The 16,653-nt window shown below is 38.9% G+C and overlaps 1 protein-coding gene across 3 annotated transcripts; it reads right to left on the bottom strand.

Moving 5' to 3' along the window:
• Positions 1-6,746: 6,746 nt before the first annotated feature.
• CCDC28A (coiled-coil domain containing 28A) lies at positions 6,747-11,243 on the bottom strand. Of its 3 annotated transcripts, XM_068677273.1 has the most exons (6): positions 11,118-11,243; positions 10,630-10,818; positions 10,339-10,502; positions 9,215-9,369; positions 8,501-8,523; positions 6,747-7,480 (listed from the first exon to the last, which is right to left on the bottom strand). In XM_068677273.1, exons 2-6 carry the CDS (start codon positions 10,785-10,787, stop codon positions 7,426-7,428), a joined length of 555 nt encoding a protein of 184 aa, XP_068533374.1. In that variant the 5' UTR covers positions 10,788-10,818; positions 11,118-11,243; the 3' UTR covers positions 6,747-7,425. The 3 variants fall into 3 exon arrangements, 2 of the variants coding, with proteins under 2 accessions (XP_068533374.1, XP_068533373.1); XR_011095002.1 differs by lacking the exon at positions 11,118-11,243 and having other exon boundaries at positions 10,320-10,502; positions 10,630-10,998; XM_068677272.1 differs by lacking the exon at positions 11,118-11,243 and having other exon boundaries at positions 10,630-10,991.
• Positions 11,244-16,653: the final 5,410 nt, after the last annotated feature.

A 16,653-nucleotide genomic window follows, 5' to 3' on the forward strand; every position in this document is an offset into this window, starting at 1 on the left:
TACAGTTCTTTAGTCTGCATTTCCAGTTGATTTCTTTGAGCGTACTTTTCAGAATTAAAACTAAATGGATTGCCTGTTAGCAATACTTATCTTCACTGTCTCACTTTTATGCTTAAATGAAATTCTCTTAATATTTGATTCTGTTACAAGAGGACAGCTCAAGTCAGATTTTTCTGCTGGATATGCTGTTGCAGTAAAAATGAAGTGTTTCTGGGTTTGGTTACAGAGTGGTTAATTTTTATTACTATAATTATTCCAACATCTTTTCAAATGTCATGGAAGTGTTACAGATGACATATATGTTAATCCAAAGCAAGATTCCCTGGTATGAAAAACAAGTCACAGTTGCGTGAAAAGATATTTTCTACTTGCATGTAAAAATGGGTAGTTAAATGAGCACGAAGTTTACATTTTAAGTATGTTGTGTCAGTTAGTAGATCAGGTGTAAGCCTTGAAGAAGAAGAAAAAAAAAGATATAACCAGGGATATGCAAAACAAGAAAAAGCCTAAAGTAGGTCACTTCACTGTAGTCAAAGGATGTTGATTTTAAACCAACTGTATCTTGTCTGTACGGTTTATTTTAAAGTTAAATACACCTTAAAAGTAGCATGTTTTTCATACTGATATTTAAGTATTAATCCTATGTTTACAGCAGCAGGATTCCTAAATCAGAATTTTGCATCTTAAGCTTAAGGGTAAAAAGCCTTTAGCATTCAAACATTACATATCTGTCAGAATGATAAGTCATATAATGTTTTAAGTGAAGAATTTAAGCAAATTGAACACTTCTGAATGTTGCCAACAAATCTATTTTAAGGGTTTCTATGGCTTATTTTTAATGCATCACTTTGTACGTTCAACATTTTTTCCTGATCAGAAGAGCTTCTAACTGAAAAATCACTTATGTTTTAAGAACATCACTGCCAGTGATATTCAAAAAATACCTCAATTAGTAATGTAACCAAACTTTAATACCTTATAATATTTACTTCCACTTCCCTGTCTGCTCTATTTGTTTTATCTTGGTCCAACTACTTGATGTGTTATTTTTTATGATCTTAGACTGTAAGCTCTTCTGGGCAAGGAATTAGGTTCAGTTCAAGAGAGATGCTCTCTGTATTGCATGTGTGAATACAGGCCATGAGTACATGAATTCGTGTACCCAGTTAGGATGATGAATAGGGGCATGCATTTCTTAAACACCTGCAAAAGTTCTCCCTAGGATTTTGAGATTGGATGAGCATCCGTTTTCACATTTAATTTGCTTCTGCTACTGATGTGCCTATTTCTTCATTCCACCTGCTTTAGAGTTGCTTTTCAATTGCTTTTTCTCTCCACTGCCTATTTTTGGTCTTCAGAGATCATTTCCAAAGTGCAACGGTGAAAAACAAAAGGTACTGCTATTAAAGCAGTACTTTAAGTCTACCCAATGTAAGTTAGGTATTCTTAATACTTTCGTACCTCATGCCCCTCAGTTTACTCGCAGTTGTTTACTTCCAGAACTAGAGGATCTCTTAATGGTAAAAATGTCTTATGTAGGATAAACTATGTTGAAGTTAAGAAAGAAAAACTAAAAATAAATTTTCAGCATTGTGTAAAATGTCTGTCCCATGTGGATGGGGTGTGCTCTTTGTCTTCCGTGCTCTCTTGGGCTCAGCTATACTCAGTTTCTCTGAATTCAACCTTATGTTTTCTGAATCACCTTTTCCTAAATGGAAAATAAAAATGTATCCCTGTTGATGAGAGATAAAAAGTAATTTCCCCAATACTGTCTAGAGAGGGAGCTGTTTTGAATCTTGCATCTCTTTAATTCTATGTGAAGACAGTGCTTGCTGAATCATAAAAAGAAATGAATAATGATAAGGAAAAAACTTATTTCCATTCCTTTCCCTTCTTAAGTGTGTCCAGTTATTACCTTTAAAGCCTTCCACCATCACACCCTGCCACTATTTGCTGGGCTTCTTTCATTTAGGAGAGGCAATGAAGAGTGAATAGTGTTTTAATGTGCAAGGCTGTACTCCTGCCAGGATGTTGGTGGCTTTTTGTTTGTTTGTTTTTCCAGCACAAGCACTTCTGCAGAATGTTTCTGAAACCATACCCAAAGAGAGCCTTTATGGTTGTTCTTGTACTCATGTACTCACCAACACTTACTTGGCTAAATAATTTTTACAGAAGTAATACCATGTTCTATTATAAGATGTTTTTCATTTGCTATTGAGGACTCAACTTTTCTGGCAGAAGATCTGAATCATTACCTAGTAACATGGGGCTGTAGATTTATAAGCTTACACAGTTGAGCCACTGTTTACCATGTTTTAGAGGGTTTCTAAGGGACAGTCTTTCAGTGCTACGATCATATGAGGAGCAGGGAGTTATAAAACATGCTTTTGATGTTCATAAAGTGCAAATTATTAGCAATCAATTTCCTTGTAAAGCAATACTTAGCACACTTTCATCTTCTCCCAAGGTACAACTTAAAAATGCATGTGACAAAAAGTAAGGAATAAGTATCAAATTTTCCGTTTCAGACAAGCAACTTTGCAAGTGTCAGGCAACTTCAAGGGGACTGCTGGTGTTTGTGTGTGTACCTTTCTGAATCCATAACTCTGTTTAAACTGGATCTGCTCGGGTAGTTTCATGTGCTTCTGACAGCAGTTGCTGCAGGCCATCCTCGTACTTAGAAGCCTGGTACTTCCAGCCACTGCCTTGCCTTCAAAACCAAGTCTCCAGCCATCTTCAAATTTCAGCCATGCTCTTTGGATAAAATCCTCATGTTTTCTACTGAATTTAAGACATCGTATTTTACAATACGTTTCCTGCAAGGACTTCTGGCACAGAGGATGATGATCACTACTGCATCAGAAGGCAAAGGTGTGCTAAGTAATTAGGTTGAAGAGAGAAGCTGAGCTCCTCCATCAAGGTGCTTGTGCACCAAAAGCTGAATCAGGTGAGCACAGCCATCTGCGTTTTTGATACTGTTTCTTATGTACGGAATAGTGTTACCCTTATGAATCAGTGCATTCTGAGAGTCTATTTATATCTTGTTGAAATTTATCTCTGGTATTTTGAACATCTAGAGCATTGCTTTTTAAAGAGACTGATACAATAGGTTTCTGTGCCAGATTAAAATAGAAACATCCTTTATTTCTTCAGAAAGCAATGCTGCAGTGATATGATTTGGAGCAGCATTTTTTCTCCTGTAAGCTTTTAACAATTGCAAAGAAATTATATAATATGCTGTAACAATATGTGTAACAGAGAAATTTCAAATTCATTTATAGCAGTACTTCCAACTTCCACGTTCTCAAAAGCAAAGAAGCAAAGGTGTGACTAGGCTTGGTTATCCATGATTTAAAGTCTTCTAGATTGGCAATTACAAATTACAACATACCAACTGAGCTGCAGCCCATTTGCATTTACTCTAACAACCGAAAGTCTGTGGCAGTTCCTTGCGATGAGCCAGCAAAAGCCTAGAACTGTATTTAGATTGTTCTGCATTATTGATGCAGATCTAACAAACATCTTCCTTCCATTTACAGTGCAGTTGTTATGTAGGGCCTGCTCTGATGTCTTGTTCCCACTGTCAAGAGTTTTATACTGGCTGCTGTTTGGTACTTCTGCGGTCAACAGAGTGGTAAGGATTTGTTCATAATAAATATTCTTATTATCTCACAGGGAGTAAGGAGGGCTGTGATGAAGACAACAGTGAGATTGCATTAGCCATAAATCACTGACAGTGAATTTAATTGCTTGTAATTAAAAGGGAATGAACTTCCAGTGTTGCTGGCTAAAATGTTCTGTTAGTAATGGTAACTCAGAGCTTACGTGTTTGCATCTGGAAAGAACTGATCAATGCATGTGACATCAAACATGTAATCTCTCATTTGATAGCATGAGGAGTGATAAAACTCAAGTACATTTAGAAGAAACAGTGTGAACAAACTAATCCTGCTGGCTTCCTTGGGGAAGGGGGGGGGGGGGTTGAGATGGTCTAGGCCTGGTCTGGTGTCACCTTCATTTTCCAGAAGTGAGCTCCCCTGTCCAGCGTGCCTGAGGTAAATAGGTAGGTGCTCAGCAGCTCCCTCCTGGAAAAAGGACCCTCAGAGCACCGTTTGTATTTGGTGCTTCTCTTGATTGTAGGCCTGGACACGAGGGAGTATGTGGGGAGATGATCCCTGTGAAGACAGATGGTTTGAGTTCCCATAAGAAGCTGGAGACTTTATATTGGCAAAGCATTCCCCCAGGGCTGCTCCTGGGCAAGAGCTGTGTTTTATTGACTTTATAGGAAATATGTAGTAATTTCCTTTATTTTTTGTGTGTGAAAGACTATAACACCTATGTGCAAAAATAATGAACCTGTGTTTCAAGAAATACGAATAGAGATTCTCTATTCACTTTTGGAAGGTGAGGAGTTTGAGGGAACATTTTTACATTTCTTTAGCAAGTAGAAGTAAAAAAAAAAAAATACAGTTTATGATGTTTTGAGAGTTGGAGCTTATGAGAATGCTAAGTATCACACACTGATACTTCAGAATCCCTGTGTATGCTGTGTTAAGGGTGAAATCCTTTGAATTGCTATATAACAACTTGGGACTAATGGGTATACACAATAAATATTAACAGTATCCACTGTAAATAGGGAGCAGTCTCAGTATTTCATATGTGGCTTGTAAGAATCTGACATGCCTCTAAACTCCACAGTAAATCTCTGATTTGTTATGGATTTAATGAAATCCGTAACAAGATCATGATCTAAATTCTTAACCAAGCTTTTTAATTTTCAGGTGACCTTGTTCTTGTACCTCTGTGTTACATAGTTGTGAACTACAACCTGCAGAATGCTGATGGAATCGGGACAGTAGGGCTTGATAAATTTGTTGCTGTTATTTCCCACAGCTGAGCACTTCAAAACACAGCTGACATGAGTATGTTTACATTTGTATACATTTATCATTTCAATAAATGTACTGGGGAAAAAAAAAACACAACAGCGCTTACATATTTAGGTCAAAAATTAATTTTAGAGTTCGGTTTTACCTGCTAAATGAAAGATCTGTCTGAAGACTATCCCTTCATTATTGAACAAAGAGGCAGTTAATTCAGCTCTCCTCTTAGGAAAGAGGATTTGGAGGAGACACTGCTTTTCTTTTAGCCTTTCTTGTTTTCCTTTTTGTTTTCCTTTTCTGGCTCATTATGGTTCTAAAGCTGTCTCGGAGTGAGACAGCACTAGACTGGTGATGCAGGAAATAGCGTCTCCTTTCAAACACTTTTTGTTGTCAGTGTAAGTTTAAGGCACGAAATATTCAAGGTTAACACATTTTTATCTTCATAAACAACTCTTCAAGAAACAAGATAACAAAAGGAGTTTCTCTGCAGCCACTTATTGCTTGTATAATTTTATAATTGCAAAAGACTGCACAGATCCGTTACAGTAAGTATCTTCCTTTCCTTCAAAAGCTTGGAAGTGATTAGTTTATTACCACATAAGAACATGCTCAGCCCTTCAAAGACCTAGCTGTAAGATTTTCTTGTATGAATCCAAAAAAAGATAAGGGAGTATATACCATTAATTGATTGTGTAAAAGACAATTTGTTTTGAAGAGACAAGAATTCTAATTTCTCCATTATTTGCAGTTACTGTATTCTTTAAGATTTGCTATTGCCTTCAGGCTTAAGATGCTTGAAGAAGTACTACTTTTTGTATTGTTCTTGGACCAGGTTTATGTCTGTATCTTGAATTACACCTATGCATTACGTACTTAAATGGTACAGCAATTGAGATTAAGACAGCAACAGACCACACATCTGTAAATTACCTGGTTGACAACATAAGCCAAAGCAGAATTAAATGACAGAGCCCAAAAAGGAATTAAAGTTTTCTTTAGTGTAAAATAGCTTTAGCTGTGAAAAATACTTCTTAAACGTGTATTTTGGAGACCTGTATCTGTTACAATACTACACTGCTGTTAGTGACTGTCTGGCTTTCCTCCTGAACCAAAACTTGCTGAAAACATTTTGCTTGTATAAATGCAGCTATAACTCTTGCCACCATAGCTAGCACCACAACTTTACATACTTTAAGGTATGAGGCTAAAATATAAACATGCTGAGCTCTGCATAGGCAAGGCAATAGTGCTGACAGTGAAAAGTTAGTGTGAAAAAGGGTTAATCACCTAATTTGTTGTTTTTTCCACTCTTTAACCAATAAGCTCATTTTGTGAGGAGTGTGTTATATTCTTATTCTACTAAGCTGTCTTTAGGTTTCACAACATCACAGGTTTCATCATCACAGTGCAGACTTGGTGCTATGTGCAGCTGAGAAAGGAGCTGCAGCTGATGAAATCCACAACTGCATCTTGCAGCTAAAACATTCTCCAATTTGACATCCTTTACTCACTGGACACATGCCTCCTTTGGACAGATGAAAGCTTCACTCTCACATAGAAGGTTAATGATTACACTCTAGTGGTTGACAACCCTGTCCAGAGCAGGGGGGTTGAAACTACATGATCTTTGAGGTCCTTTTCAACTGTAGCCATTCTATGATACTCCTTGTATTATAAGTATATACAACACAGAATTTGAATGTATCATCTAACAAAATCTAGAACCAAAGGTGTGGTTTCATGGACCGGGATAGAAATTTTGGATCTAAAAGCAGCCTTACTTCATACTAATACTGATTTTCTTCCTGTGAATACAGAGGTGTTGTTTCTGCCAGATTATTATAACAAACAACTGCAGAGTCACTTATACTGGATTTATTGAACAATAACTTCATCAAATTTTTGAATTTCACAGAACTTAATCAAGTTATATGGACAGCTGTCATGCATGCTAATTCTGTTTAGTGACATTTCATAATTATTCAGTAATGAAAAAAGTCAGTTGCAACTATTCATACCTTGTAAGAACTCATTTCTTAACACAGCTGAACATAAGCACCATCTCTAAATAAGATTTTATATTTAAAATGTCTTCTGACAATAAATTAAAATTTCAGTGGCAGTACTGGTAAACAAAACACACTAAGGATAGTGTGCAGATTTTCTGTGTACTGATCACAAAGACAACAGCACTACTATCTCCAGAAAATATGGAGAAATGCAAATGAACTTATATACATATCATTTTCAACAATATGAACAACACCAAGCAGAATAAATTTACTTTCCCGTTTTTCCCATTAAATAAGGCAATAATATAAATCATACCACCATCACAACCTACTTCAGTCCCTAGAAACTGAGTCCTGACCAAATGCAGTACTCAAAGAGGAATGCACAAGAGTAAACGCTTAGATTTGTACTTTGATTCTTCATTGTGTAAGATGATTAAAACACCACCAACAACTCTAGATTCCAGTGGCAGGAACAAAAAGAAAAAAAACAAACTTCAAGAATCCAACTTGAAAAAGCTGTTCTTTCAGCCTGTGGCACTATTTGGAATATCTTGAGCATCTGCAAGATGTAGTTTTTGGCTGAAGCAAGACATTAAGGAATAACATTTTCACAAATAGATGAGGTATAAACAAGATAATGTTATATGAAACTATGTGACACTTAGTCTTGTGACAGGTCAGGTATGCACCAGTCCAGATACAGTTCTACTGAGACCTAGATTAGTTTTCAACCAACAGATTAATCCTTTCGGTAAGAATGAAGCATTACTTAACCCCAGAGCTAGCTCACAGATTAAGGGAAAATGGCAGAGGAATGTTACCACTATTACATTCTATTTACATTGTTCATGAGACTTGGGCTTAGAGAGTTTTTCACAGATAGTGCACTGATGTATGTGTTCTCTGTATCTTAATTCTCAAACTAGAGTACCACCTTCCTCAATGAACACATTTTTAAAAAGGAAATATTTAGACAACAGTAAAAACTGAATGCAACACTTGTCACCTGTATTCTTAGCTCACTGAAGCACAATGAGCAAGACAAGCCATTTAGCTTCATCTTCTTGATGGGTTAAGAGCATGCATTTGTTCAGTTATCTAAGGTCAGCAGAAGTAATCAATGCACCTGTAGCCTGACTTGAGAAATAATAAAAAAAAGGCTAGCCCCATATCCAAAGTAAAAATCAGTGCTGAAGAGCTGCATCTATTTCTAGATAAAAATAAAGGAATTAGGATTCACTTATCAATGAGACAATACTTCTGAATACTATAGAAGGCATAAATGTTTCAGAGTTTCTTGGCAAAATGCATGTGAAGAGACCTTGCTTCTGATGGGCTTTGTCATCTACAGCCAACAAACTGTCAGTGTTGAATTCTAGCTAAATAAATCACTATATGAAAAACATCCTGTAATTAGATCTAGTAGTTTATGAAGTAGAAGAACCTAAAATCCGTGCTGTATTACAGTACTAATTTCAAAGAAGGGACATTATTGATCAGATTTGACTCCTAGGAAGAAACCAGTTACAGACAAATAGACGGTTACGTGCTTACAGTTAGTAAATACAATGCACAATAAACAGTTAAGGAAAAGGATACATAGATGAATTCAGTTCTTCCAACTGCAAAATAAACACAGAAAGTATCAGAAATAGTATTTCAGTTGAAGGCAACAATTATGCTGATATAATGCAAGAAATCCATTAAAACAACAAAGCAAATCATTAGTGGTTTGAGCTGACATGTAATTTGATTAGAAAAAGCAAGGCAAACCTGCACTGAATTTTCTAACAACAAATTTAAATCTGTATATCAAGAAGTTTTAACAACTTGAATTTTAACAATTAAATCTTAAATTTTGTTGTTCAATTGAAATTAAATGGTAGCAGTTTAGCTATTTGTTTGTATGGAAACACTAGAGAAAGGAGAAACTGAAAGTGTTGAATACATAGATCAAAAATCCTTATGTCACCTTCCACAGATGAAAGAGGAAGTACCACAGGAAAATGGTCTTAGCTGATACATAGGTTGTCTCTAAAAATGCCTACACCCTCAGACAGTGTACAGCTAGACTGTGCCACTCACCGAAACAAGCAGTAGTCTACAAAAAGAGAGAACAAGGTACTGTATTTCTCAAAACCAAGATGAAGCAGGTAAGACGTGTCTTATTGTGTGCACTTATTATGTAACTGTTTTCCTCAGTTCTAAGTTTCATCATGGACTGCAGTCTGTGCAGAATCAGTACCCCTCCAGCGGTGTTTTAATCACAAGCCTAGGTCCATGGACCATGTCTCCTGCCTTCCCTGTACTTACATCTGATAGCAGCCTATCCAGATTGGAATCACTGGCTAGTTTTCTTTTATCTTCGGGAAGTTCTTCCAGCTCCCCATAGAGCTCCAGATTGAGGCGAGCAAGTTTCTCCTGCATACTCCGCACGTGCTCCATTTGCTCTATGGAACACTCGTTTCCTAAAAACGACAAACAGCAGTTTTAGAGAAAGAAACCAGAGGAAACTGAAAGCATGAAGATACAGTATTTTACATCAGAGAATATGAATTTAAGCATCAAATTTATGAGTTAACTTGTTTTCTAGAGGATTTCTTCCCTTTTCCACCATTGAAATTTCAGTCATTCTGTCTGGTGTTAGTGTTGTGCTGATTTTTTGATAACCACTGAATGTACTTTAAGATTATACATTTACTGGCTATATTTTGAGTTTCAATCCCTGTATTTTAAATCTGATCATAATAAACCTTCCTAAATTTGATTAATCTTGGGATTTTTTGCAGTGTAACTGATTCTTTATATATTATAGGTTTTCTGTATTCTCACATAAAATCAATGTGGAGGTAATGTGACATGCTGACCTAATGCTGAATTTGCAAAAGCATATCTGCATCTTTCTACACAATACAGGAAAAAAATGAAGTAGAAGAGTTGAGTTTCTTGTGGCTTTTTGAAAGCTCCATCAACTGTGAAGTAGTAAGAATAGGAAGATACGTTGTTAACATAAGAATATGATGAGTATAATGCAGTTTGCATTGAATTACGGTTCACTCCATAAGAGTCATTACCAACAGCACGTGAAGTGTTAGTACACTGTAAAATCAGGTACCAAAGAGTGATTTCTTAGTAGAAGGTATCAAAAGGGCTTTAAGTTTGGTACCTTACATCTTCAAGCTGAGGTACTGCCTTAGGCATGTCATGTTGGTTGGAAGCCACAATCAAACGGATTTTTAATCATCTTAAAGTCAAACATACAACAGCATTACCATTTTGAAATATTGTATGATCTGTTCAGTCATATTGACCTTGACTTCATACAGCAGAGACATAAGACAAACCAGCCGTCTGTCAATATAGCACACTTGTTTGCAAATGGTACCATCAGGTAGTTTAAAAAGCAACCATTCCGTACAGATAATTCACACATTTACCAAACGCCTGAAGTTTGCCAGAGTGGAAGTCATTCAGGAGGCTGAGAAGTCCCCTTTCCATTTCCTGGACATCTGATACATCTGTGAGAAACGAGTGCTGGATCGGTGCTGCCTGTGCCCCTTTTGCTTCGCCTCCTGGAGGTTTGGCTTTCTCTTTTATTACTCTGGAGAAATTAAGCAGTTAGACAAAATGATACATTACTTCCTTTGCCAATCTGAGATGTAGAATCATTTGACAATCGGGCTGTGAAAGTGGAATGAAAAATTCCTCCCCCCCCCCCCGCCCCGTACCTCTTGAGCTTGGGTTTCTGCGCGGCGGGCTGCGGGGCGGGGTTGCCGAAGGCCGTGCTCTTGCTGGCGGGCACGGCGCTCTTCTTGGAGCCGGCGGCCGGCGCGGGGTGGGCGGTGGCCGCCTTGGGGCTCCGCCTTTTGATCTTCCTCTCCTCCATCTCCTCGCCGCCCGCGGGCCACCTCCTCCGCCTCCACAGGAGAAAACTGCGCTCAGAGACCCCCTCCCGCAGCGGCAGCGGCCATAGCGGCACGGGCCGGGCCGCAGCAGCGCCGCCTCAGCCCCCCCAACCCGGCGACAGAGCCCGGCGACAGAGCCCAGCCCCCGGCCACCCCCCAGCCCCTCCCGCCGCCGCCGCGGCCCCATCCCCGCTAACGGCCGCACCCCCCCCGCCGCGGCCCCTTATATAGGGCCTCAGGCCCCGCCCCCCCCGGCGCAGGCCCCGCCCCCTGCCCCGCGCGCGCGGACCCCCGGCCCCGCCGGCCCTCACCCCGCCCCCGCGGAAGCGGCCGGCTCGGGCCCGGCGCGCGGGTCACGTGGCTGCGGGGGCGGGGCCGGCCCGCCCTGCGCATGCGCACGCCTCCCGCGCGCAGCCGTTAACGGCTAATGAGGGGGCGGGGCGGCCGTTGGGGCGCGGGTGCCCGCCTGTGGGGGCGCAGCGATGGGCGGCTGCAGCGCCGGGGGGTGCCTGTGAGGAGCTCGGGGTGCCCGTCCCGCAGCCCCCGGGGTGCCCTTGGCGGTGCTGTGCCCGCAGGGCTTCCGGAGCGCTGTCGGGTACCCAGGGACGGGGCTGCACGCCCGGTTGTCTGGGCACGCCTGGAGCCCTGCACAGAGCCTTGTCGGTGACGGGCTCTGTGCTCCAGGGGGCAGCAGCACCTCGCGCTCGTCATCTCCTGAGCCCTCCGATACTTTTTTACCTTTCCGACTGCATTTTTAGAGCTTTCCCTTAAGTGTAAGGAGTAAATAAAGAGAACTAAAGAAAGTAAATACAGATCCATGCTTTGTCGTACAACTTTTTAAGAACATGTTGTTCATAAATGTATGTTTTCTGATGAAGCCTCACACGTTGCTTACACACCAGGAGTGAAGGGTGATGCGAGCTGCAACAGCCAGAGTGCAAGCACTGGCCAGCAGCTCCATGTAGTATCTATGTTTCCATGCCTGTTTGCATGGCATGTCTCAATATAAAGCTATTGCACGAAAGGTGCTGTTACCCTGAATGGTGCGCAGATAGGGTGTATCCCTGCCTCTGCCTGGACCTTCTTTCATACCAAAAAAGTGATTCTCTGTTTATACACTGATCCTGAGCCTTCTTCCGGATCTTGAATTAGATTCAAGGGGCTGTAACAGAGCTTCATCAGGACTTCCATGAGGTATTTCAGTTGCGAGACTCAGTGGCCACTCTGAGCCTGTAAAGTGGTACTGCCAGAAGGAGATTGCATTTGCAATTACACTCAGATGAAGGACAGTGTTTAAATGCTCTCTGGCATTAAGCTGCAGTGGAAGTAATTTCTGGGTAGGAAAATACAGCTGGGGTCTGAGGTGCTCAATTGGTTCTGGTACATTTTGAACAATTTCCTTGCAGTCGAACTGTGCCAGAGACCATCACCAATAGACTAAAAGTTCACACATGGGAACATAGTCTCTGGGGTTTGACACTAAAGCTATATGTCTTGTAGGGAAAAAAAAAAAAAAAAAAGCATAAGTGAGAAGAAAGGAAGAAATAGAAAGGAAAGGGGAAAGAAAATGAGAAAAAAAAAAAAAAAAAAAAAAAAAAAGAGAGAGAGAGAGAAAAGAGAAAGAAAAAATGAAAGAAAGAAAAAAAGAAAGGAAAATAAAAATGTGAAAGAGAAAGAAATTTTTAAAAGAAAAAAGAGAAAAGAAAAGTAAAAGAGAGAAAGAGAAAGGGAAAGTAAAATGTGAAAGAGAAAAGAAAAAATGAAAAGTGAAAGAAAAAAGAGAAAGGAAAAGTAAAAAATAAAAGAGAAAGGAAAAAGGTGAAAGAAAAAGTAAAGAAAAAAAGAAAGGAAAAGTAAAATGTGAAAAAGAAAAGAAAAAAGGAAAAGTGAAAGAAAAAAGAGAAAGGAAAAGTAAAAAATAAAAGAGAAAGGAAAAAGGTGAAAGAAAAAGTAAAGAAAAAGAGAAAGGAAAAGTAAAAAGTGAAAGAGAAAGGAAAAAAGTGAAAGAAAAAGTAAAACATGAAAGAGAAAGGAAAAAAGTGAAAGAAAAAGGAAGGAGAAGTAAAAAGTGAAAGAGAGGAAAAAAGTGAAAGAAAAAAGAGAAAAGAGAAAGGAAAAGTAAAATGTGAAAGAGAAATGAAAAAGAAAAATGTTAAAGAGAGGGAAAAAAAAATGAAAGAAAAAATAAAGAAAGAAGAAAAGAAAAGGAAAGGAAAGAGGAAAAGAAAAAGGAAAGAAAAAAAAGACCGCAACACTGGAGATACATTAAACAAAAATGTGGTCGTGAAAGACTTATGGGAAAGGTAGAAGAACAGAAAGAGTCGTTTATTATCATTTTGATTTCTTAATACAAAAGTTTTCTGATACCCAGGTAAATAAGAGCTGGCAACATTCATGTAAGCTCTCAGCCAGTCACAAACTCTCATGCCCAGAGCTGCACGAGTAGAATCCTCATCCACCCATATGCATATATGTACATATATATGAGGCCTACAAAAGAAAGCAAGATTTGCAGAGACATTTTTGCAGTTATTTGGGAGATTTCTATACAATAAATATTGTTTCTTTTAAGCTTCTATTAAGTAACTTCGGAAAAGCTGGTGTTCATCTATCTCATTTCTCACACACTGTGTAAGCAAGTAAATGTACCCTCCTTGCAGTTTGGATAGAGAGGGCTTTTTTTCCCGTGATTATGGGAGTTCTGTGTGTGCAGAATGAAGCAAAGAGGCTTGACCATGAGGATGCAAGGTGACTAGGAATTCTTCCTTCTCCAAAGCAGTTGAAATAGAACATTTTATTTTGTTTGTTGGTTTGTTTCAAATAAAGGGAAATTCTTTCCATGACAAATTGAAACATTTTTTAAAATAAAATTACTTTTATATTTGGAAAGCATTTAGATTCCACTATCAATCCTGCTGCAATTTCATCTCTCAGTATGAGGGATCAACTACATACGTAGTTATTCTTATAAAACCAGAATATGCCCAGTGTATGATTTCCCTAGGACACCCCAGGAAAAACCTACAATAAATTTTAGCATGCAGGTATTGTTTTGCTCCAAGTACATTTGTTATCACTGCACACTACCTGATATTAAAACATGATTATTAAAATGTCTGTTACTCACTTCTATATCTGATTTATTGGAGCCTACAGGGGTGAGTAATCAGGAAAACATCAGACCTTTATTTATTATTGTATGTTTTCATAGTGAAAGTAATTTTATAATGACTAATTAATTTCTTATGAAAGATAATAGTAAGTTAAGAGCAAAGAATCAAAGGTAGTGTGGTCATGATTTGATACTACAAATCCTATTGCAGATAACACTGTTTTCTGGAATCAAATAATGAGATCATACACTCACCAGGAGGGGAAAAAAAAAAAAAAAAAAAAAAATATATATATATATATATATATATATGTTTTGGATTGTCTCCATTTAGCTGAGCTTTTGCATAATTTTGTATTGTGGTAATGAGTCACAGTTTGGAAAATGTTTTTTCTTCCTTTATAAGGCTTTTTTTTTCTTTTTTTTTTCTTTTTTTTTTTTTTTTTCTGACAACACCAGCAAACGTTTCAATGGTAGCGTATGCATATACTGGTTGACTTAAGCAATCCAAGGGTAAATGTTTTATTAGGAACAATTTTAATGTTAAAGAAACAAATTAAAAAGTTAATCGAATCTGATTTTATTTACATATATATCTCCTTGCAAACTAGAGGCCCACCTTTGAAGATGCTTTGAAGAAGAACTTCAAAGAAATATGTATTTTGTATTGAGATATGCATGCAAATAAAGATAGATTCTTCTTTTTGAAAGCCCCGTTCAGTTAACATGAGGTGGCAATTGGTTCTAGAGGCTTCCAAGAAAGTGACGAAAGCCTCTTGTTCTTTGGCTGATATAATTAATCTCAGGTATATTTCACAGGGTTGTACCTTGTACTCTTGGAAGTATGACATTTCTGTAGTGTTACCTTCCAAAGCAAACAAACAAACAAAACACCGTAGTATGGGACATACCTGTTCATATGAAGTAAAGTGCTTATTCCTTTTTTTTAGGATGAGCAGCATAAACAAAATGTGTCTGTATTTATCAGCCAGCTAAGCTGCTGATAGTGCAGCAAAGCTGAAATGATATATAAAGAAAATGAACTAACAATGGAAATAATACAGATGTAGAATCGTGGGTTAGGCATGCATTTTTGCTGCTTTACAGAATGATGACAGATATGCCCTCAAGAAATGTCACTTAAAAAGTGTCAACGTGTATTTATATTCTCTCTCTCTCTGTCTCTCTCCACACTATGATTTGGCTATCTAAATAAATGAATGTTAGCATAGATAAATATTTAGACTTATGTATTATTACTGATAAGTTCCTGCATCTCAGACACGAGTGGTCCCTCTGAAGTCAAAACTGTGACACCAGAGAACAAGTAGTTCAAAACCTCCACGAGTATGACACGTGTAAGCCAATGTTAGCTTACTGAAAATAAATAAATTAATTAAAATCAATATACCGTTAGTTACCAAAACATTAAATATGTGACCTGCTTTTAAGACAAATAAATAAATAAATAAATAAATGAATAAAGCTTTTGCCAGAATGTATGTGTTGAATATACAACCTCCTCAGGCCAGCATCAAGGTAATTCAGACAACCACAGTGGCGTAAGAAGGAGAGGAAAGAGGGAGAACAGAAGACACTAGCAGAACCACTCGGAAAGCAGAGTCTTTTAGGTTACAGGTAAGCCTGCCTGTGAGGCTCAAAGCTTTTCCTTTCCTTTCAGTTTGACGCAGCGTCCTACAGCGTACCAACCTCTTTAGTTCCCCGGTAATGTTCTCCAGGGGCTTCCTTTTCCAGTTTTGTTCCAACCTGCCTCACTTCTGGAGATGCCTGTGATAGTTGTGCCCCTCTTTGTTCCTTCTCTCTGTCTAAGTATATCCTCAGTTCTCCTCTCCAGCCCTGCTTTGACCCCTTGCTTTTATAGTCCCTCCCTGACTGTGGTGATCTCCCCAGGACATAGGAGCTCTCTGGCAATGGAAGTTGATTCCACACATCCTAGTGGCTTTGCTGAATGCCACCAGCTATGACGGCAGCTGTGCCACTCAGAGAAAAGGTTCCTACAACCCAGTGTCCTAACTCCAAAAAAGCAAGTTGCAAAAACCTGCAAAAATTATGAGAAGCTGGCAAACACGCATGGTGTTGCTTCTGTGCACTTTACAGTCTTCAACAGATTTATGATTCAGGTGCAGTTTCTGAGCATATCGCAATGTTACGCTGCCAGGGACTCCAGGACACCAGCAGGCCCAAATGGCCCTGACCGGCCCTGGGGCCTTGTCTCTAACCCTGTCCCAGCTGCTCCTCACTGGGTTCCCTGGTTCTGGTTTGGGGTTTGCTGTGCCTGGGGTTGTCGATGGACCCTGTGAAATGCTCAGACCCCACAGGATGGTGCCCCATCACTGAGGGCACAACCTACACAGGGCCCTTCTCCTGGGGAGCAGCCAGGCCTCACTGCTCCCTGACACCAGTTGCCTTTTCAATTTGCTAACAAATGCTAATGCTTGATTACTCGTTATCTTTATAGACATAGGCTTGGTCATAAAATGTAATCTTTCTACCCAGCTTTGGATTTTATTCTGAAAGGTGTACAAGAGATAGGAAGGTCTTTAGTTATAATACCATTGATCATTTGGGAGACAGTTCTAGCAGTGATACATGGCAACCTCGTAATTCAATGCTTCTGTTTTCATGCTCCTGTTTTCCAGTTATTTGGGGAATTTTGCTTGCATAACTCCTAGAATGTTGGGAAAAAAAGATTCATAATGTTCAGTTCCAAGGTT

Source organism: Anas acuta, chromosome 3 (genome assembly GCF_963932015.1).
Source record: "Anas acuta chromosome 3, bAnaAcu1.1, whole genome shotgun sequence".
In the NCBI taxonomy this organism is placed as follows: domain Eukaryota; kingdom Metazoa; phylum Chordata; class Aves; order Anseriformes; family Anatidae; genus Anas; species Anas acuta.